Here is a 22,240-nt window from a genome sequence, read left to right on the forward strand (position 1 = left end):
CCTCCAGACTTTGTTTAGTAAACACCTATCAAACCAACTCCTGTCTTCAGTGTCTCTATCAACACACAGACACAACAGTGGCGACAAAGTGGAAACGGACTTACCTACAATTCGGCGCAACCTCAAGGACATCGATTCCTCTGGCGTCCAGAAGAATCAAGAAGTGAAAGAAGCTGTTGTTTCACCAGCTGGCCAAGCTGGTGGCAGGTACTGCGGTAATCCTTCCTGGGCGTCAGGCTGGGGCTCCAGCGGCTGGCTGTACAGCTGGGACAAGCAGCGAAAGCGGAGGCAAGCAGTAACAGACGGGGAGGGAGCACTCGGGAGACGGCCGGCACTGCAAGCAGGTCGGCGTTCAGACCTAGAGAGAGAGTCTGGCGGGAACGAGTCTCCAACTGTAAATAAATAAATAAATAAAAAAAAGAACGGAAACCGCGGGAAACAGCGTTGTCATCGGCAGCAGCGGCGGGAAAGCGCGGGAAGCGCCATATCTTTTCTAAGGTGCCTAATTCTGGCAATATTGATGCTTTTGATAATGAGATAGAGGATTGGACCACATATGTGGAAAGAGTGGAGGTACATTGCACCGCAAATGGAATAGAAGATGAAAAAAAAGCTTCAGTACTTCTAAATCTAATGGGCACAAAGACATACAAGCTGTTACGAAACTTAATCACTCCAGCCGAACCGATGGACAAGAATTTTAAGGAGATTGTTGATACCCTACACTGCCAATTCGAGGCAGGACTGGCAGATTCTCTACGAGACAAATTCGTCTGCGGTCTCCTAAGTGTAGGAACACAAAAAAGGCTATTTTCTGAGAAAGATTTAACACTGGAGAAGGCTTTCAGTGCAAGAGGAGCTGCAGAGATACAGCAAAAGCCACAGGACTTCGGCACCCATGAAATGACACGGGGTTTCGAGAGATGTTATCGCTGCGGCAGATCCACCCATGACCAGAGGGACTGCTGGTTCAAGGACAAAGCATGCAGGCAATGCGGAAAGATGGGACACATTACACGTGTATGCTGATCTGGAAACAAAAAATCCACTAACAGGAAAAAAATCAATAAGGAAAAGCACAGAAAGGTACAAATGATGACGGACAGTAGCTCCGAAGACCAGAAGAGCGATAGCGACTCCGGGAACAAGAGACTAAGCTCTCTCAAATTACATAATGTAATTGCCAAAGAAGATTACCAGACCATTTGGGTTACCCTCACAATAGCAGGGTCCCCAGTTAAAATGGAGCTAGATACAGGATCAGCTCTGACCGTCATAAATCGACGGGATTACGAGCGGCTATTTCCGCATATACCTTTAAAAGACACATCCATTATCTTGAAAACATATACGGGGCAGAAAGTATACCCCAAAGGAAAAATAAGGGTGCCTGTTGTATACAACGGCAAGGAAATACAGAAGTTGTATTTATACGTTCTACAAGATGGTGGTCCACCGCTGTTGGGACGTGAACGGATCAGGAAAATACGTTTAGACTGGCACTCCATTCAGGCACTGACGGTGACCAGTAAGGAAAAAAATGAGGATGACGTCATACCTGAACGATTAAAAGACATCTTGGCCAACGCCAAGGAAGTGTTTCAAGAGAAACTAGGAACCTTGAAAGGCATCACCGCCTCAATAAAAGTGGAAGATGCAGCAACTCCCAAGTTTTTTAAGGCAAGACCGGTGCCATACGCAATTCGTCCAGCAGTCGAGGCAGAGCTGGAGAATTTGGAAAAGGCAGGCATATTATCTAAAATAGATTGGAGCGAGTGGGCAACACCCATCGTCCCAGTCATGAAGAAAGCATTGAAGAATGATAAACCTGAAGAACAGAGAAAAATTCGCATCTGTGGAGACTTCAAGGTGACTGTAAACCCGGTCCTTCACACGGTACAGTATCCTCTTCCGAGGATAGAAGATATTTTCGCCTCACTATCCGGAGGGAAACGTTTCACCAAAATTGACTTGGCACAGGCATATCTACAGATGGAGGTTGAAGAGGCCTCTAAAAAATATCTCACGATAAATACACACAAAGGTCTGTACCAGTACAATCGACTGGTTTTCGGAGTAGCATCCGCTCCAGCTATCTGGCAAAGAGCTATGGAGCAAGTCCTCCAAGGGATTCCGGGGACTCAATGCTACCTAGACGACATCCTTGTAACAGGAGAAAATGACAACGAGCACCTTGCCAATTTGGAGCAGGTGCTCACTAGGCTGAGAGAACGGGGCCTACGAGCAAATCGCCCCAAGTGTGAATTTTTCCAAAATCAAATATCATATTGTGGCCACATAATTAATAAGGAAGGGTTGCATAAGTCACCTGAAAAAATTGAAGCGGTCATAAAAGCCCCAGCACCTGAAAATGTTTCACAATTAAGGTCGTTCCTGGGATTAATAAATTACTATCATAAATTTTTACCGAACTTATCAACTCTTCTACACCCTTTTAATGAACTGCTACAAACAGGAGTAATTTGGAAATGGAGCGAAGACTGTAAACGTGCCTTCCATAAATGCAAAGACTTAATCACGTCCAAAGAAGTTTTGGCTCATTACAACCCATCACTGCCAATCAGACTGGCGTGCGATGCATCCCCTTATGGCGTAGGAGCAGTATTATCGCATAAATTCCCTGATGGCTCGGAATGGCCGATAGCTTTAGCGTCACGCTCATTGAACTCAGCTGAGCGTAACTATGCCCAAATCGACAGGGAAGCACTCAGCCTGGTATGGGGAGTGAAGAAATTCAACCATTACCTACACGGACAAAAATTTACCTTGTTGACTGACCATCAACCCCTCATCTCCATATTCAACCCTAAAAAGGGTGTTCCCATTATGACAGCGCAAAGGCTACAGAGGTGGTCCCTTTTTCTAGGGGCACACCAATACAACATAGAATACAAAGGATCAAAACAGCATGGGAATGCTGACGGTTTATCGCGCCTACCGTTGCCAACGGTAGAAGAGGCACCTACAGTAGACCCAGTGGAGATGTTCCACTCAACCATAGTGGAATGTCTACCAGTAACAAATTCTGCCATTGAAAAGGAAACGAGAAATGACCCGACTCTCTCACGAGTCTACGACTTAACGGTGAAGGGATGGCCAGCACATGGCGAACCACGGTTGCCAGCATTCTCGCAAAGAAGAGAACAGCTGTCAGTGTGCCGAGGAACCTTGATGTATGGATCCAGAGTGGTGATTCCACCCAAACTCCAGGATAAAGTGCTAAAGGAGCTTCACGAGGGGCATCTGGGTGGAGTGAAAATGAAGAACCTAGCCAGAGCGTTTGTATGGTGGCCAGGTATCGATGGAGACATCGAAGAAATGACCAAGAGCTGCCTAGGATGCCAGAAGGTCCAAAACGCTCCACCCCAAGCCCCTCTACATCCATGGGAGTGGCCCTCATCTCCCTGGCAAAGGGTACACATCGACTTTGCTGGTCCATTTATGGACTCAATGTTCTTAATCGCAGTTGATGCACACTCCAAGTGGCTGGAGGTAATCAAGATGTCCTCCACCACCACGGAAAAAACCATCACAGTATTAAGGACCATACTTGCCAGGTATGGGCTGCCGGAACAGATCTGTTCTGATAATGAACCGCAATTTGTGTCCGAAGAATTCAGAAATTTCTTAAAAAACAATGGGGTTAAGCACTACACGTCCGCCCCATACCATCCCGCCACCAATGGATTGGCTGAAAGGTTTGTCCAGACCTTCAAGAAGGCCATAAAGGCCATGGGTAATGAAGACATAAAACTTCAGCACAAGGTGGATAACTTCTTGATCGCATACAGGAATGCAACACATATGGTTACAAACCAAACTCCCGCCATGATGTTCTTCAATAGAAGCCTAAGATGCCGGCTGGATTTGATCAAGCCCAACATCAGAAGGGACGTGGAGAACCGGCAATTTCAAGGCATGAATGAAAGGCCAACTAGAACCTTCCAGATAGGTCAACAAGTTTTGGCCCGGGACTACCGTACCGAGAAATGGCAGCCTGGAACTATCTGCACACGACTAGGACCACTGATGTATACTGTGGACATCGGAGAAAGCATAATAAGGCGCCATGCTGACCAAATCATAGAGTCATCCGAAAAGGGACAACCTACACCACAACTCTATACACCTAACGATGAAGTAGAGATACCTATATCTACCTCCGATCCGGTGATACTGGAACCCAATGAACCCGACACTGGCATTCAAGCTGAATCAGTCTTGCCAAAAGAACCTACTACACCACCAGAAACTACTACACCACCGAGGCGTAATCCGGACCGAGTCAGGAAGCCTCCAGAGAGACTGACTTATAATTAATTAACTGCAGCAATGTATAGATTATTTTTCTTGTAACATGTAATTAATAATTACTTAAAATATTATGTACTGGTTAGCTAAAAGGGGAGGAATTGTAGTGTATGTGCCTTTAAGAGCCCCATGTGTACTGTAATGCCAGTAATGGCCACTCGGGCTATATAAGCCTGAGTATTGTGTTGTATCCGTTAGTTCCCCTCCAGACTTTGTTTAGTAAACACCTATCAAACCAACTCCTGTCTTCAGTGTCTCTATCAACACACAGACACAACATGGAGTATTTAGAATTCTCAGATGGAGGCAAGTCTCTGGGTTTATCCCTGTGTCTAAGTCTGTTAAATGCATAAGTCAGTATCCCATGGCCTGTGGAGCTCCTGTCGAACTCACCACCAAATCCAAAATAATGCTGGGGTATCCATATCTATACATGCATGTAAAGTGGATCATAGTTCAGTTTTGGGACCAGGAATCTTTTTACATTGACTAGTACTAGTATGAAACTAATAGCTGAAGGCGTGTGATGTGAGACATGTAGCTGGCAGTCACAGGAGAGACAATTCACATCAGCATCCCTCAGGTCTGAGTCATCTGGAACATTGGGAATTGATTTGCTCAGCTGCCAATCAAGTCCAACCCAAGTCTAAACCCAGATAGATCTTTTAAATGAGTACAGACCAAGCATGTACATTACATATTCTATCCAAGCCAGACAGGCCCTTATAGACAGTACGGAGCAATTACATACACTACACCCCAATCCAATCTGGACATTATCCTTGAAATTAGTAAGTATCAGCTGTGTGCACTACATACCCTGTTCAGTCTAAGCAGATGCTTTAAATAGTGTGGACTAGGTATATATACTGCATTACTAATCCAATTTGTTCAAGCAAAGCAGTTGTGGAGCAGGCAATTTAATTTGTTCTGCTCATTCATGCTGTCAGGAACTATGCAATGTGTTGGAAGAATTATTGGCTGAATTGCTTATAATTCAATGCAATTCTTTATTTGCAATCAATGACCAAGAATGCAGGACTGACTGAAATCTCCAATGCTCCCTTCAGTCTGCTGTTATGGATGATGATTAGATGTTCATTGAGCTAGATATTGAGTGTTTTTCAGCCCACATGAACCTGAAGAAAGCAGAAATGGTTTTACTGGAATTATTTAAGCTTCTGTTTACTTTTCTAGTGGAACAAAGAAGAACCAACTTGACCAGAAGATGCTGGCTGAGTCAGAGGGGCAGGTCTGTAGTTTTATCAGATCTGGAGTTTTATCACCGATCTTGTTTGGTTGCTGATGGATTCTGTTTCTTCCTCTTTTATGACCCTGCTGTCCTCTCTCAGCAGTCTGATTATGATGTTTTACGGCTGCTTCGTTACATGTGATAGTGGAACTGGATTAGAAGACAGTTTTCACTGTGTATTCCTCATGCTGTGGCTCTCACTTAAACCGTCCTGTGGCCAGCAATGGTTTGCCAGTTTCCGCCTTGTCCTACTTTATAGGGACAAATGAATCAAACATATGGCAACTAGATAAGTATACATGTCCAGGATACTTTATTAATGTTTTTCTTAGATTAAATCACTACTGAGTAACAGATACACTTTAACACTCCGAGGATTCTCACTGCCTTAATCCTACAACATATAGAGAGAGGAATTGCATTGGTTGCTGTATGTAGCAGCATCTTCTTTTTTAATGGACTTATGAGGAGAATTTGTACCCACACCGCCCCGCCCCGGGGAAACTGGGTGGAGGGGGAATTGGCAGTTAAAATGAGGTGGGGACTTACCCACTTCTTTCGTGCCTTGACCTGGTCGACTGCAATTTTAAATTGCAGGTGGAAGGGACACTTGTCTAAAGTTGACACAATTCTCTTTAAATATACAAATTGGGTTCTGATGATGTCACTGGGGCCCCATCTGCTATTGCAACTTGAGGCCTCAGCAGGGGAGCATTGGTGACTTCCCCGCCAGGCCAAACCTGTGGGCTCCTCCGGGCCCCAAAAGGAAACCTTGAAAAGCCCTATGATGTGGTGTACCGGGACTACCAGAAAGTCTCTGGTAAAGTCCTATATGAAAGGCTGCTACACAAGCATAAGGCAGTGGGTATCCTAGGTGAAACATAGTGATGTACAAGGAATTGTCGGAAGGAGGAGTGGAGATGTCCCAATGGGAGTGCTCCTCACTGCAGGTGAAACAGTGCAACTGAAGCCACTATTGTTTTTAATCTATATAAATGACCTGGGTTTAGAGAAACAATGCACATTGGTCAAATTTGCAGATGATACTAAACTGGGGGGAGGGCCAATCTGATGAAGCAGCCAAGAAACCACAGAAAGAGCTAGAAAAAGTTTTGAAATGGGCACTATGATTGCAGATGAAATTCAATACAGATATAATTACAAAGTATTACATATTGGAAGGAAAACATGGGAAACATACTCAATGAATGGTGGAATTGGCTAAAAGAGGCTGAACATGATCAGCATAGTGAGCACTTTACCATGGCTCTGCAGAGCAGTAAACAACAAAGTACATAGAATGCTGAGTTATATTGCCAAATCCACATAGTATCTGAGCCCATCATTCTGAAGCTATATCTTCAGTACTGCATTCAGTCAAGTCACTGAAGAATAAGGCAAACATCTAAGCCCTGGAAGTGGTGCAGAGAGAGGTCACAAGGCTGATCCCTAGCATCAGAGGACTGAGTTGTTAGGAAAGGTTAGAACTGGGACCTGAAAGGGTGGCAGAGGCAGATTCAATCATGGCTTTCAAAAGGGAATTGGATAAGTACCTGAAGGGAAAAAAATTAAGGGCTACGGGGAAAGGGCGGGGGAGTGGGACTAGCTGAAGTGCTCTTGTAGAGAGCCGGCACTGGTTCTATGGGCCAAATGGTCTCCTTCTGTGCTGTAACCATTCTATGATCCTATATACATAAAAATTTCTTGGTCCTGGCAATTGTTGTAAATAGACACAGGTAAACAAACTACAAAGGCTGTTTGACCATTTTGTTATCAGCTGCCTGCATGATCTGGTGACCCCCTTCAGGCCTCATAATCTGTTCAAAATTCCCAATTATTCAAACTCAAACACTTTAATAGATTCAAAAGGTCGAGGCCTTAGCTTAATATAATGTTTGTTCAGCATCTGCACCTAACAGAGTAAATATCCACTGGGGCTGTGTTCCAACTGAGTTCTTATTGCCCATTCTCTGTATTAATACTGGTTCAGAATGTGTTCTCCTGTTACTCCAGTCAGATGGAAAAGTTCATACTAGCTTTGAAATGAGCAGCGTTATTAACATCTCTATTAATAGCAGTGCTCACTGCAAAAAATAATGGACTTACCTTGTAGTGATTTTTGAATACATTTTCTCCTTCACTGTTCCCTGAGTTTCTCTCTTTTGCCCTCCTCTTCTGGAGATGGTGATTCATACTGGGCTCCAGTTTATAACAGGACTAGCCTTCTAGTAACTCACCAAGTGGCTAATCTTCATGCATAAATTTAGACAATGTGGGCCCAAATTTCAACTTGTGTCCCACGGGGAAACCAGTATTTGGGTGTGCAAATTCTGCTGGGAACCCACTACACCAGGTCCCTGCCCATGTTATTGCATGTCAGATTTTCTGCTAGACGTGGCAGTGGGTGCAGGAAGTGTCCACCCACTTCCGTGCAGACTTGAGCAAATGATGCGGTGATAACGGGATGACATTATGTGTGCAATTTTCTGTCATTTCCACTTCATTTGCCCTCAGCCTTATAAAGCAGCCATGTAAACATGTGTAAAACAAGTGCACTTGATTGCTAGTATCAGCTGATCAAGGTTAAAGTTCAGTTTAAAGGGACCATTGTAATGAGAATAGGATTGCTTGAGTAATCCCTTTGTCTCTGCTTCAGTTTCAATTTTTTTTATTGAAAAGTTGCTGAGTCAAACTTTGACCTTTTGAGGAAATGGACCAGGGTTAGCAATGTAACTAATCAGAGGCCAGAATTCCTGTCCCACCAAACTACTGTTAGTGGATAAGGACTGGAGGAAATTCCAGCCTTGAATTTTGTCTGGTTTATTGACCACTAGCTGGGGGGGGCCCGGCGTTGCCAGGGCAATTTTGGGCCGCGCGGTTTACGGCCGGGTGCTACGGCTCCCGCGCTCTGTGTCACTCTTTCCCTCCCTGACCCTCTCTCTCTGCCTCCCCCTCTCTCTCACTGCCCCTCTCTCTCCCTGCCCCCTCTCTCTCTCCCCCCCCTGTCTCTCCCTGCCCCTGTATGTCCCATCTCTCTCTCTCTCTGTACCTCTCCCCCTCTCATCTCCCTCCCTCCCTCCCTCCCCCTCTTTTGGCACCCGGGGAAGGGCTTTGAAAATTGAACCCAGCCACAGTGGATGTGCGGGGCCCAGCGGTTGAGGCCCGGCCGGGCCCTCGGGCCGAGACGGACCCCAGCTGAGCTCCCGGTGTGGCAGGGAGCCGTGGCGCGGTTTACGGCCGGCCGCTGACGGTCCCCCGCCCGCTCTGTGTGTCGGGCCGAGCGGTTGTGAGGCCCGGCCCGAGTGACTGCAACTCACCTCCTGGTCCCGGAGCTGCAATGTGGGGGTTTGCTTGGCTGGTGCTGTCGCTGTGGGGATGAAAAAAATGGCGGCGAAGTTTCAGGAGGTTGCAGGATTAGGTCCCGCCCGTGACGCACCGATTGATCAACCATCAGGTCACTGAACTGTAGGATTGGTCCACCATCACGTCACTCAACGCTAATGAGTGGTAGGATTGGTCAACCGCTAATGAGCGGATTTTTGAACGTTTTTTGTCTACTGTCCGAACAATTTTTGTCTGACCAAAAAGTAAATATGCCTATTAGACTCCCCTGATCATAACCTTTCTTTTGATATAACATACGTGTAGGTACACTCTATAACTTTTGAGTGTATAGCGGACAGACAGACAAACAGACAGACAGACAAACCAACCGCTTTATATATATAGATAGCTGGAGGCCATTTTGAACAAGCTTGATCTTTCCTCACCCCGATGTCCATGCATGCACAAACACACTCCAAAAGTGGTGACTACATAGATTAATCCTTTTCCTTCTCAATACTCAGGAATACTGTGACAATTATACCGCTATTGCTGTCCCAGCTGGCATTATCTAACTCAGCAGAGAGTTGGGATTGAACTTGAAACCTTCCGATCTGTTTGGATCACACCGTGCTGTGCTTTTGTCAACTGAGCCATTGGGAGCTCCCTTTGCCACACACACACATGCCAATTATAACCAACTAGCTGGAGTGCCCGGCGGTGCTGAGGGAACTCAAGAACCCTGTGCCAGACAGAGAGAGGGGGGGAAGGAGAGAGAGAGGGAAGGAGAGAGAGAGGGAAGGAGAGAGAGAGGGAAGGAGAGAGAGAGAGAGGGAAGGAGAGAGAGAGGGAAGGAGAGAGAGACAGAGAGCGAAGGAGAGAGAGAGGGAATGAGAGAGAGAGACAGAGAGAGAGAGGGAGAGAGAGAGGGAGAGAGAGACAGAGACAGAGGGAAGGAGAGAGAGACAGAGACAGAGGGAAGGAGAGAGAGAGACAGAGAGGGAAGGAGAGAGAGAGGGAAGGAGAGAAAGGGGTGGGGGAAAGGGGTGGGGGGGAAGGGGGGAAGGGAAAGGGGGGGAGGGAAAGGGGGGAAGGGAAAGGGGGGAAAGGGGGGAGGGAAGAGGGGGGAAGGGAAGGGGGAAGGGAAGGGGGTGTGGAAGGGAAGAGGGGGGGAAGGGGGGTGGGGGGGAAGGGGGAGGGGAAGGGGGATGGAAGGGGGGTGAGGGGTGTTGGGGGGAGGGGGAGGGGGGCTGAGGGGGGAAGGGGGTGTTGGGGGGAAGGGGGGTTGGGGGGAAGAGGGGGGGGTGGGAGGGGGGAAAAGGGGGGGGTGGGGGGAAGGGGGGTGGGGGAAGGAGGGGGGAAGGGGGGGAAAGGGAGGGGGGGAGCCAGCAGACACTCTCCCCTCTGCCAGTGTTGAGAGTTGCGCTGCCGGCGGTTGGAGAAGGCTAGGCCCCGGGGCCTCGGGCACCCGCACTGACATGGCCCAGCCGAGCCCAGCGCCCCGGGCAGCCCGAACTCTGCAGCCACCATTCGGCCGCAGGCCACAAAGCACCATAGCCCAGCGCCAGCGATGGCTCCGCAGAGCTCCGTACCGCCCCGCCAGCCTTTACAAAGATGGCGGTGGTGGCTACGCTCAGCTCAGTCCCGCCCCGCCAGCCTTTACAAAGATGGCGGCGACCATGGGCCGCTTGTTGAGCGGGATGGGAGGTGCCTAGCTCGGGCGTGGCTGGGGAGGAGAGGCCGAGGCTTTGAGGCCTGCAGGCGGGGTAACCCTGGAAGGTTGCGGCGCCCGGCGTAGGTAGCGAGTCAAGAGGGGAAAAAAAGGGTGAAAGGTAGGAAAATTAATGAGGTTAGAGAAAATATTTACAAATTAATTAACTTTTTTAAAAAACAATTTAATTGTGCTTTAAAAGCAACTTTTTTTTTGCTGGAAATCTATATTTGAAAATAAACACGCAGAAAGTGGGAAAAATAAATGAATAGTTAGGAATCAAGATGGCGGCCACTCACCTCAGCTCAGAAGGATTAGGCCCACCCACACATGCAATGAAATGCCCCCTGTGACACACCGATTGGTCAACCATCAGGTTAATCCCCTGTACGATTGGTCAACCATCACGTCACTCAACGCTAATGAAGAATGCTGCCGTTTTTTGCTTTTTTGTATACTGTCTGAACAATTTTTGTCTGACCAAAAAGTAAATACACCTATTAGACTCCCCTAATGATAAGCTCTCTTTTGATATAACATATGTGTAGGTACGCTCTATAACTTTTGATTGTATAGCCGGACAGACAGACAGACAGACAGAGAGACAAACAGACAGACCGTTTTATCTATATATATAAAAGAGCTCTTCTGTCTGTCCCGATGTCTGTCTGTCTGTCTGTTCTCTATACGTTTGAAAGTTACAGAGCGTACCGACGCGCGCGTCGCCTCAAAAGAAAGCTTGCGATTCCGGACCGGTCATAGGCGTATTTACGTTTCAGCCGGACAAAAACCGCGCCCGCGGTATCTGAAAAACGTTCAGCCTTCCGCTCATTAGCATCTCATTAGCGACCGTGTGACGTCGAGGTCGACCAATCGGACGGCGGGTTCCTTCCTACAGTTGAGTGTCGAGTGACTCGATGATTGACCAACCCTATGCTTCGGTGACCTGACCGGTCGACCAATCGGTGCGTGTGTGGGCGGGCCTTATCCTTCTGAACTGAGGTGAGTGGCCGCCATCTTGATTTTTCACGATTTTTTTCCCCACACTTTCAGTGTGTTAGGGAAGTACGGTAAATATTTGAATTATGTGTTAGGGAATTAATTAACAATTTATTTGAGTTTTATATTGTGTTTAGCAACCCCCCCCTCCTCCTCACCCTCGCGCAGGGGGGACTCGGGGCCTGAAGCTCAAAAAATTTCTCTCTCTCTCTCTCTTTCTTCCCTCTCTCTCTCTTCTTCTCCTCTTCCCTCTCTCTCCTTCTCCTCTTCCCTCTCTCCTCTTCCCTCTCTCTCCTTCTCCTCTTCCCTCTCTGTCTCTCTCTACTTCCCCCTCTCAGGTTTCACGGTGTCGCGGACGGAGCGCGGGCGGGCCGCCCGAAGTTTCCCGCTCGCTAACGGCCGCCAAGCCGCCCTTGCCTGCTCCCCGCGGGCCGCCTCGCGCCGCCCGCACTGACCGCGCATGCGCCGCCCGCACTGACCGCGCATGCGCCGACCGCACTGACCGCGCATGCGCCGACCGCACTGACCGCGCATGCGCCGCCCGCACTGACCGCGCATGCGCCGCCCGCACTGACCGCGCATGCGCCGCCCGCACTGACCGCGCATGCGCCGCCCGCACTGACCGCGCATGCGCCGCCCGCACTGACCGCGCATGCGCCGCCCGCACTGACCGCGCATGCGCCGCCCGCACTGACCGCGCATGCGCCGCCCGCACTGACTGCGCATGCGCTGCCCGCACTGACCGCGCATGCGCCGCCCGCCCGCAGCGGCCGTCCATCAGCCGCGCCATACGTGGGGGACCTCAGCTCCTGTCCGTCCCGGCCTCAGAACCGAACCTCAGGCGCTAGGCAGGAGGAGGGGCCGGAGAGAGGGACAGAGGGGAGTGGGGGAGCGGGGGAGTGGGGGAGGGGAGGGGGGTGGGCGAGGGGGTGGGGGAGGGTAGGTGTGGGGGTGGGGGAGGGGAGGGAGGGAGGGAGGGAGACAGGGGAGGGGAGGGAGGGAGACAGGGGAGGGAGAGGAGGGGAGGGGAGGGAGAGGAGGGGAGGGAGAGAGGGGAGGGGAGGGAGGGATAGGACAGGGAGAGGACATGACAGGGAGAGGGACACACAGGGGCAGGGAGACCAAGCGCCCCAAAATTGCCCTCGCAACGCGGGGCTCCCCAGCTAGTATATATATAATAGAAGATAGATATGCGGAGAGGCATAATTCTCTCTTGTTTTTCATTCCCTAGCTCCACTGAGCAGATATGCTGATGACGTAGGGGATTAAAGCACAGCCCAGTATAGCACTAACCCAGACCAGAAGGTCCGTGATTCAGTCCCTGTTGTGTGCTGAGTTGACTGGCCTCTGCCAAGGTAGCAGTTGCGAAGTTACAATTGACCAACTGTGCTGGGTTAGGGAGGAGATCATTAGCCAGGCCTCATATTCCTGATCACTATCCAATGACCTCCTGTGAAATGTGTGTGTAGATACTGGGTGAGGACAAGGCTGGGCTTCTCTATGATGCCATGCACAGTGGAGCAGCCTGCAGACACCCATATGAATAATGGTTATTTGGGCACGCTACTGTAGATTGCCAGCACCTGTGGGACTGAACTACAGTAAAATTGACGGCATTTTTAAGAGAAGAGAGAAAAACGGGGGGTGGGGGGCGGGGGGGGAAATATATTAAAAATGATCATCAGACTTCGGCTGGGTGTCTCCTTTTGACTAGCTGAAGAGCAGCATTGGCACAGGCCCTGGAGCAGGTTACCCACCCTCCACTTCCATCAGGGGCACAGAAGCTGGATGGACCAGCTGTACCAGGAGAAGGGAAGGGAAACTGAAGGAATCTCACACCCTCAAAAAAAAGTGTTGAAGTTTGTTTGACTAATTGCACTATGAATAATTGGTTTGATTGATGAATACCAAATTGTGGCAGACAAGATATTCACTGAAGAGAGATAGGCTGATTGAATATTTCCATGTGATTTTCATGCTGTTGCTCTTTGTTTTCCTACAGAGCCAGACTAAGCCCAGAAAAGAATACAGCAGTAAATACAAAACAAAGCACGACCACATGATCTGCAAGTGTCTGTCATTGAGCATCACTTACGCTGCCACAATTGGAGGCCTCATGACAATCACCGGAACCTCAACCAATCTCATCTTTGCTGAACAGTTCAACAAGTAAGATCATCTATCCTCAAGCAGTGGCCCTGCTGCTCAGCCTGACAGACTGGTACTAGAATAAACTTTTCCTCCAGGGCTAATTATAAGGGTATTATTTTCCTTTAAGGGGGTGCAGATTTGAGCAACAATGATGATTCCAACTATCAGTAATTTAAGTTATGAATAAAGGTTTGAGGTTGTTGAGCTTGTTTCATTTGGGAAAGAGGAGACTATTAGGCGATCTGATTGAAGCTTTCAAGATAATAAAGGAAATTTTCAAAATTGATCCAGACAAATTGTTCCCTGTGGTGAAAGGGTTCAAATGCCAGGGGCACAGGTTAAAAATGAGGAAGGTAGGAGTAAGATGGGAAGTCAGCTGGAACATTTTTTTTATCGTTACATCTGTGTCCAGTGCCTTTCCATTATAATTTGGTGGTGAAATTAGTGCTAGTCCCTGGCTAGTGCTGACATGCCTCTTGTTGGTTCCCGCCAGTCGTTTTTTTTGACTGACATCTGCCTTTTTTTATTTAACAGTCGTTACCCAGAATCACGATCTATCAACTTTGGAACCTGGTTTGTTTTTAGTTTTCCCATTGCCATCATCATGCTGGTGCTGACCTGGATCTGGATGCATTGGCTTTTCCTGGGATGCAAGTAAGTATGGAACCTGAAACAACGAAGCCAACCTCCTCCTGCAAATACTGTAGCTGTACATATTAGGGTTGATTTTCTGAATCCTTGCACACAGCAAGATACATCATGGGCATTGGGTCCGGGATTTTCCAGTGCATCCATGCAGCATGCTAGTAACCTCAGTGTGTGGGAAAACTCAGAAAATCTACCCTATTGCACCACAGGTCTAGTAATTATTTGTTGCATCAACCACTGACAGAGTATAGCATTTGACTGAATGTATATCAGTCATAGCTCCCTAATTGAGAAAGAAGGGATCTAATCTGGCTGCCTATCGTGCTTTGTTTTCTGTAATGTTCTGCGCTCTATAATGCAATATTTACCATAACCTGTTGTCAACTAGAGCATTTTGCTCCTGTATTGCATGATTTGCTACAACACACTGTATAGTGATCAGTTTACTATAATGAAAGATTTGATACAATGCATTGCTCTCCACCACACACTATTTACCGTAAAACTGCACTTGCAATAATGCACCATTTGCTATAATGCTCTGCTTTCAACGCAGTTTCTAAATGGTCCCAATATAGTAGTAAAATGCCTCTCTGTACTCGATGGCTGACAGCGAGATACTGGGGTGTTACCCCAAGTGATATGTTTACCGCTTGATTATAAGTCAGCTTCTTAGACTAAGATAAGTTGATAAACAGGAAACCGTTATCTCAGCCAATTCACTGTGTTTTGTTCTTTGGTTCTGGAACTTGCCAATCTAGAAAACTAGCAAAGGTTAACCAACAGTTTTTTTTTAAAAAGGCTGATGCAACCCAAAAATGTCTGGCAACTCAAAGCACTGAAGATAAGCTGATGATGTGTGAAAACAAGTAGTCAGACTGAGTGCGGTGGGGCCTGACTTCAGCTGCAGCTGTATAACCCAATATTTTGTCACTTGAATTATAAGAAAGAACAAAAGGGCCTGGATTTCTCTGAAGTACCATCCATTTCATTTTGGGGTGGATTTGGGCAATAAATAGAGCAAAATGGGTTCTTAGAGGCTATTACCTCAAAATCGCTAGAAAAAATTTGCACCTGAATTATCCTCCCAAAAAACACCAGTCCCCTTTGAGGCTTGCTGGGGGCCTTGTGTAAATGTAATAAGGGGGGCCATGGCTAACTCCTCTGACCCATTTTCTCAACTTTTGCCCCAAACCCACTCCAAATTATTACCACCACTATATAAGTGCCAGCGTGAGATGCAATAAGATAGACCTGAGGTAGACACCACATTGAGAAGGTAATTTTGCGAACTGCTACTAAATGTCATTGTTAATTTGCATATTCATCTCTTTAGTACTTTGGAAGTTCAGTCAGGACTTTTGCTGCTATTTCTACTCAGCTCTGCTTAAAGTTCTCCTTTGCATCAGGGACTTAGATCTCCCAGTGTGAATTCTCTATTCTTATGCTATGAAGAAGAAAAGGATGAGGATATGGAATAGGCTAGATTGCAGACTCTGGAGTCAGGCTTCACAGAAGGCATCTCTTCCTTACATGCTGATACCTACTTACCAGGGTCTACAGGCAAGAGGGTTTTACTTAGACTTTCCTGGTCATCAGTGCCTTATCAGGTTGTGCTTCCCCTCAGAGGTTTTAGAAAAATATATCAATGGCTGGCTGAAGCTCACTTGCACGAGGAGAACAGCATTGTCTATACCAGTCGAGGCCACCACTGTCTTGAATGTCTTTGTAATTGAATCTTCCCATGCAGCATCTGGTGACCTTTGCCACATTAGTCAGGCAACTGCTCACTATTGCATCAAAAAGGTCAATGATGCCCTATTCAGGAAGGCTGCACAATTCATATCCTTCCCAAACAAACCGGCTGCATGGGTTCCCACAGGTGCAAAGAGTGATAAACCTATCAGGAGCAGTATTTTCACTCCAAACCCACATTGCATTGCAAATGATGGTTAGTTGGTGGGCAGTTTTCCCACTCCACCGCTAACCCGCCAACAGAGCAGAATTCAGCCCAAGTACATAAATTTGTGATTTGCAGCAGTGGCAGATTTCAAAATTTGTGATGGTGCGAGATATTTTTTCCTGGGCTGGGAGGGGCTCAGCACTGAAAGGCTGTCATTTTATGAATGTGCGCTCCTGTTGGGGAGCCTTGCCCACTCAGGGCATGTATTGGAAATTTGGGTATACACTGCCCATGACTTCTGGACCGTTTCCCAACCATTCATTTTAATAACTGGGAAATGATGGGCACTGTGTGCCCGAACTACTGACTTGCACTCCTGGTGGGTTAATCTTCACACTAGAAGTGTGGACTCAAATAATTGCCTTCCAGCTGTCTACACATGTGGGCTTTGCTGAATCCAAACAAATTTTAAATTAACCCATTCATATCAAAGATGGATAACAAGACCGTGTCGCAAGAAGTCAAAACTGATATAAAACAATCTCCTATCTCCAATTAGCAGAGGAATTGAAGATAGTATTTTTTTGAGAAACAAGATAAATTATAATGAAAGAACAGGAAATAGGATCATAATGTGAGAGGCATATCATTAAAGGAAATGCAGCAGGATGAAGATTTGTTGTCTCGGTCACCAACTGTTGAAAATCATCACACAGTTTGGTGTGAATTGCCAGTATGTTAGGCATCTTTGTAGATTTGGGGCTTAATTTTCCTAATGTGCTTTGGCAGTGAGGAAGCTTGCCCTGTGCCATCACATATAAATCACAAGTGCTTGCCTGTGATTTTCTGTTCATTGAAACGCATCCAAGAATTTCTGACATGCAGTGGTGCTGGAGAAGATTCCTCGCTGCTAATGCATACTTGGAAGACTTAGCCTCTGGCGTATAAGTCCAAGGAGATGATTCTGACTTTGCTCATTTTTAAATGACACAAGGTCTTGGGACAAATTCGAATCCCTGTGAGTGACCTCTGTTTCAACATAATTTTGTACTTTCCACAAATGTCCATCTTCTACATACAATGCCTCTACATAAATGGAGTAATGTGTCTCCATCAGTCAGAACAAAGGTGTTGTACACTCTATTTTGTTACATTAATTGCATAAATCTTTCTTTACAGTTTTAAGGAAACTTGTTCTCTTAGCAAAAAGAGGAAGACAAGACGTGAGGAGATGTCTGAAAGGAGAATTCAAGAGGAGTACGAGAGATTGGGGCCATTCAGGTATGAGGGACTGCTTGTTCCTGACTCTTAGGGGATTTGGCTGATATTTGACTTTCAAATTGTTCACAATGTGATTGAATCTAATTCCTGTTTATTCTTATGATTTTTCCAGCTACCCGGAGATGGTAACAGGGATTTTCTTTGTGCTGATGACATTATTGTGGTTTACCCGGGAACCAGGATTTGTTCCAGGATGGACATCACTCTTTGAGAGGTAAGTCCAACATTCCACAATTAATAAATAGTAACCCTCTCATCCATGAGCCTGGCCCCCATTCTCAATGCTCTGATCCACACATCGAGTCACACCCCACCCCTGATCCACACACCCAGTCAGACCCCAACTCTGATCCACACACCCAGTCACACCACAACTCAGATCCACGCACCCAGTCACACCCCAACACTGATCCACACACCAATCAGACACCACCTCTGATCCACACACCCAGTCACACCCCAACTCTGATCCACACAACCAGTCACACCCCAACTCTGATCCACAAACCCAGTCAGACACCACCTCTGATCCACACACCCAGTCATACCCCAAATCTGAGCCATAGAAACATAGAAGATAGGAGCAGGAGTAGGCCATTCAGCCCCTCGAGCCTGTTCTGCCATTTAATGAGATCATGGCTGATCATCCAAATTCAGTACCCTGTCCCTGCTTTCTCCCCATATCCCTTGATCCCTTTAGCCTTAAGAAATATATCTAACTCCTTCTTGAATATATTTAATGAATTGGCCTCAACTGCCTTCTGTGATAGAGAATTCCAAAGGTTCACCACTCTCTGGGTGAATAAATTCCTCCTCATCTCAGTCCTAAATGGCTTACCCCTTATCCTTAGACTGTGACCCCTGGTTCTGGACTCCCCCACCATCAGGAACATCTTTCCTGCATCTAGTCTGTCTAGTCCTGTTAGAATTTTACAAGTTTCGTTGAGATCCCCTCTCATTCTTCTAAACTCTAGCAAATATAAGTCCAATCGACCCAATCTCTCCTCATATGTCATTCCTGCCATCCCAGGTATCAGTCTGGTGAATCTTCGCTGCACTCTCTCCATGGCAAGAACATCCTTCCTCAGATAAGGCGACCAAAACTTCACACAATACTCAAGGTGTGGTCTCAACCAAGGCCCTGTACAACTGCAGCAAGACATCCTTGCTCCTGTACTCGAACCCTCTTGCTATGAAGGCCAACATACCATTTGCCTTCTTAACCACCTGCTGCACCTGCATGCTTACCTTCAGCGACTGGTGCACAAGGACACCCAGGTTTCGTTGCACTTCCCAATTTCCCAATCTATTGCCGTTCAGATAATAATCTGTCTTCCTGTTTTTCCACCAAAGTGGATAACCTCGCATTTATCCACATTATACTGCATCTGCCATGCATCTGCCCAATCACCCAACCTGTCCAAATCATACTGGAGCTTCTCTGCATCCTCCTCACAGCACACACGCCCACCCAGCTTTGTGCTGTCTGCAAACTTGGAGATATTACATCCAGTTCACTCATCTAGATCATTAATATATATTGTGAATAGCTGGGGTCCTAGCACTGATCCCTGTGGTACCCCACTAGTCACTGCCTGCCACTCGGAAAATGACCAATTTATTCCAACTCTTTGCTTTCTGTCTGCCAACCAGTTCTCTATCCATTCAATACCTTACCCCCAATCCCATGTGCTTTAACTTTGCACGCTAATCTCTTATGCGGGACCTTATCGAAAGCCTTCTGAAAGGCCAAATACACCACATCCACTGGTTCTCCCTTATCTATTCTACCAGTTACATCCTCAAAAAATTCCAGTATATTAGTCAAGCACGATTTACCTTTTGTAAATCCATGTTGACTTTGTCCGATCCTGTCACTGTTTTCCAAGTGCTCTGCTATTACATCTTTTAAAATGGACTCTAGCATTTTCCCCACTACCGATGTCAGGCTTACCAGTCTATAATTCCCCATTTTCTCTCTACCACCTTTTTTAAATAGTGGGGTTACATTAGCTATCCTCCAATCCATGGGAACTGTGCCAGAGTCTATAGAATTTTGGAAGATGACCAGCAATGTATCTACTATTTCTAGGGCCACTTCCTTAAGTACCCTAGGATGTAGATTATCAGGCCCTGGGGATTTATCGGCCTTCAATCCCGTCAATTTCCCTAACACCATTTTCCTACAAATGCTGATTTCATTCAATCCCTCCCTCTCATTAGACCCTATGTTCCCCGACACTCTGGAAGGTTATTTGTGTCCTCCTTTGTGAAGACAGAACCAAAGTATGTATTAATTGGTCTACCATTTCTTTGTTCCCCATTATAAATTCCCCTGATTCTGACTGCAAGGGACCTACGCTTGACTTCACCAATCTTTTTCTCTTCACATATATATTGTCATTTTTACAGTCAGTTTTTATGTTCTCTGCAAGCTTACTCTCAATCTATTTTCCCTCTCTTAATTAATCCCTTTGTCCTCCTTTGCTGAATCCTAAACTGTTCCCAATCCTCAGGTTTGCTGCTTTTTCTGGCCAAATTACCTGTCTTCTCCTTGGATCTTATGCTACCCCTAATTTCCCTTGTTAGCCACGGTTGAGTCACCTTTTTTGTTTTATTTTTATGCTAAACAGGGATGAACAAATTCTGTAGTTCATCCATGCGATCTTTAAATGTTTGCCATTGCCTATCCACCGTCAACCCTTTAAGTAACGTCCCCCAATCCATCCTAGCCAACTCATGCCTCATACCATCGTAGTTTCCTTTATTTAAATTCAGGACCCTAGTCTCTGAGTCAACTACTTCACTCTCCATCTTAATGAAGAATTCTATCATATTATGATCGCTCCTCCCCAAGGGGCCTCGCACAACAAGATTGCTAATTAATCCTTTCTTATTACATAATACCCAGTCTAAGATGGCCTGATCTCTAGTTGGTTCCTCGATATATTGGTCCAGGAAACCATCCCGTACACACTCTAGGAATTCCTCCTCCACAGTATTGTTACTAATTTGATTAGCCCAATCTGTATGTAGATTAACGTCACCCATGATAACTGCCGTGCCCTTATTGCACGCGTCTCTAATTTCCCATTTAATGCCATCCCCAACCTCAGCATTACTGTATACAACTCCCACTAACATTTTCTGCCCCTTGGTATTTCCTAGCTCTGCCCATACAGATTCCACATCATCAGAGCTAATATCCTTCCTTACTATTGTGTTAATCTCTTTAACCAGCAATGCTACCCCACCTCCTTTTCCTTTTTTCTTGTCCTTCCTGAATATTGAATACCCCTGGATGTTGAATTCCTAGCCTTGGTCACCCTAGAGGCATATCTCCATAATCCCAATTATATCATATCCGTTTACATCTATTTGTGCAGCTAATTCATCCACCTTATTACTAATGCTCCTCGCATTAAGACACAAAGCCTTCAGGCTTGATTTTTTAACACTCCTTTTAGAATTATTATTTACTGTAGCCCTGTTTGATTTACACCATTGACTTCTCTGCCTTCCACTTTTGCTTTTCTCCTTCCTGTCTTTTGTTTCTATCCTTGCTTCCTGTTCCTTTGTCTCCCTGAACAGGTTCCCAACCCCCTGCCATTTTAGTTTAAACCCTCCCCAACAGCACTAGCAAACACTCCCTCTAGGACACCTGTCCCGGTCCCGCCCAGGTGCAAACCGTCCCACCTTCCCCCAGAACCGGTTCCAATGTCCCAGGAATTTGAATCCTTCCCCCTTGGACCATTCCTCTAGCCACATATTCATCTGAAATATCCTTCTATTTCTACTCTGACTAGCACGTGGCACTGGTAGCAATCCTGAGAGTACTACCTTTGAGGTCCTATTTTTTAATTTACCTCCTAACTCCCTATATTCAGCTTTTAGGACCACATCCCATTTTTGACCTACATTGTTGGTATCTATATGCACCACGACAACTGGCTGTTCACCCTCCCCCTCCAGAATGTCCTGCAGCCACCCCAAGACATCCTTAACCCTTGCACCAGGGAGGCAACATACCATCCTGGAGTCTCATTTGCGGCCGCAGATACACCTATCTATTCCCCTTACAATAGAATCCCCTGTCACTATAGCTCTCCTGCTCTTTTTTCTCCCGTCCTGTGCAGCAGGACCACCCATGGTGCCAGGAAGTTGGCTGCTGCTGCCTTCCCCTAGTAAGCCGTCTCCCTCAACAATATCCAAAGTGGTATATCTGTTTGAGAGGGGGATGGCCACAGGGGACCCCTGCACTACGTGCCTGCGCCTACTACTCTGCCTGGCGGTCACCCATTCCCTTCCTACCTGTGCAGCCTTTACCTGTGGTGTGACCAACTCATTAAACGTGCTATCCACGATGTCCTCAGCATGTATCCAGTATGTATCCATTCACAGCTCCAGCGCCGCAATGCGGGCTGCCAGTAGCTGCAGCTGGATACACTTCCCGCACATATGGTCGTCAGCGACACACCCAGTCAGACCCCAACTCTGATCCACACACCCAGTCACACCACAACTCTGATCCACACACCCAGCCAGACCCCAACTCTGATCCACACACCCAGTCACACCCCAACTCTGATCCGCACACCCAGTCACACTACTACTCTGATCCACACACCCAGTCAGACCC

General features: G+C 46.9%; 1 protein-coding gene across 3 annotated transcripts in view; it reads left to right on the forward strand.

Moving 5' to 3' along the window:
- Positions 1–22,240, forward strand: part of slc13a4 (solute carrier family 13 member 4) — a 148,233-nt gene that overhangs the window by 104,507 nt on the left and 21,486 nt on the right. For all 3 annotated transcript variants that reach the window (XM_086009038.1, XM_086009036.1, XM_086009037.1), the window contains exons 6-10: positions 5,530–5,584; positions 13,621–13,787; positions 14,304–14,423; positions 17,500–17,601; positions 17,714–17,815. In XM_086009038.1, the coding sequence (XP_085865164.1) occupies positions 5,530–5,584; positions 13,621–13,787; positions 14,304–14,423; positions 17,500–17,601; positions 17,714–17,815 (546 nt within the window). The remainder of the gene's footprint in view (positions 1–5,529; positions 5,585–13,620; positions 13,788–14,303; positions 14,424–17,499; positions 17,602–17,713; positions 17,816–22,240) is intronic.

This window comes from Somniosus microcephalus, chromosome 16 (genome assembly GCF_052327205.1).
Source record: "Somniosus microcephalus isolate GS21.2 chromosome 16, FLI_Smic_1.0, whole genome shotgun sequence".
NCBI lineage: Eukaryota > Metazoa > Chordata > Chondrichthyes > Squaliformes > Somniosidae > Somniosus > Somniosus microcephalus.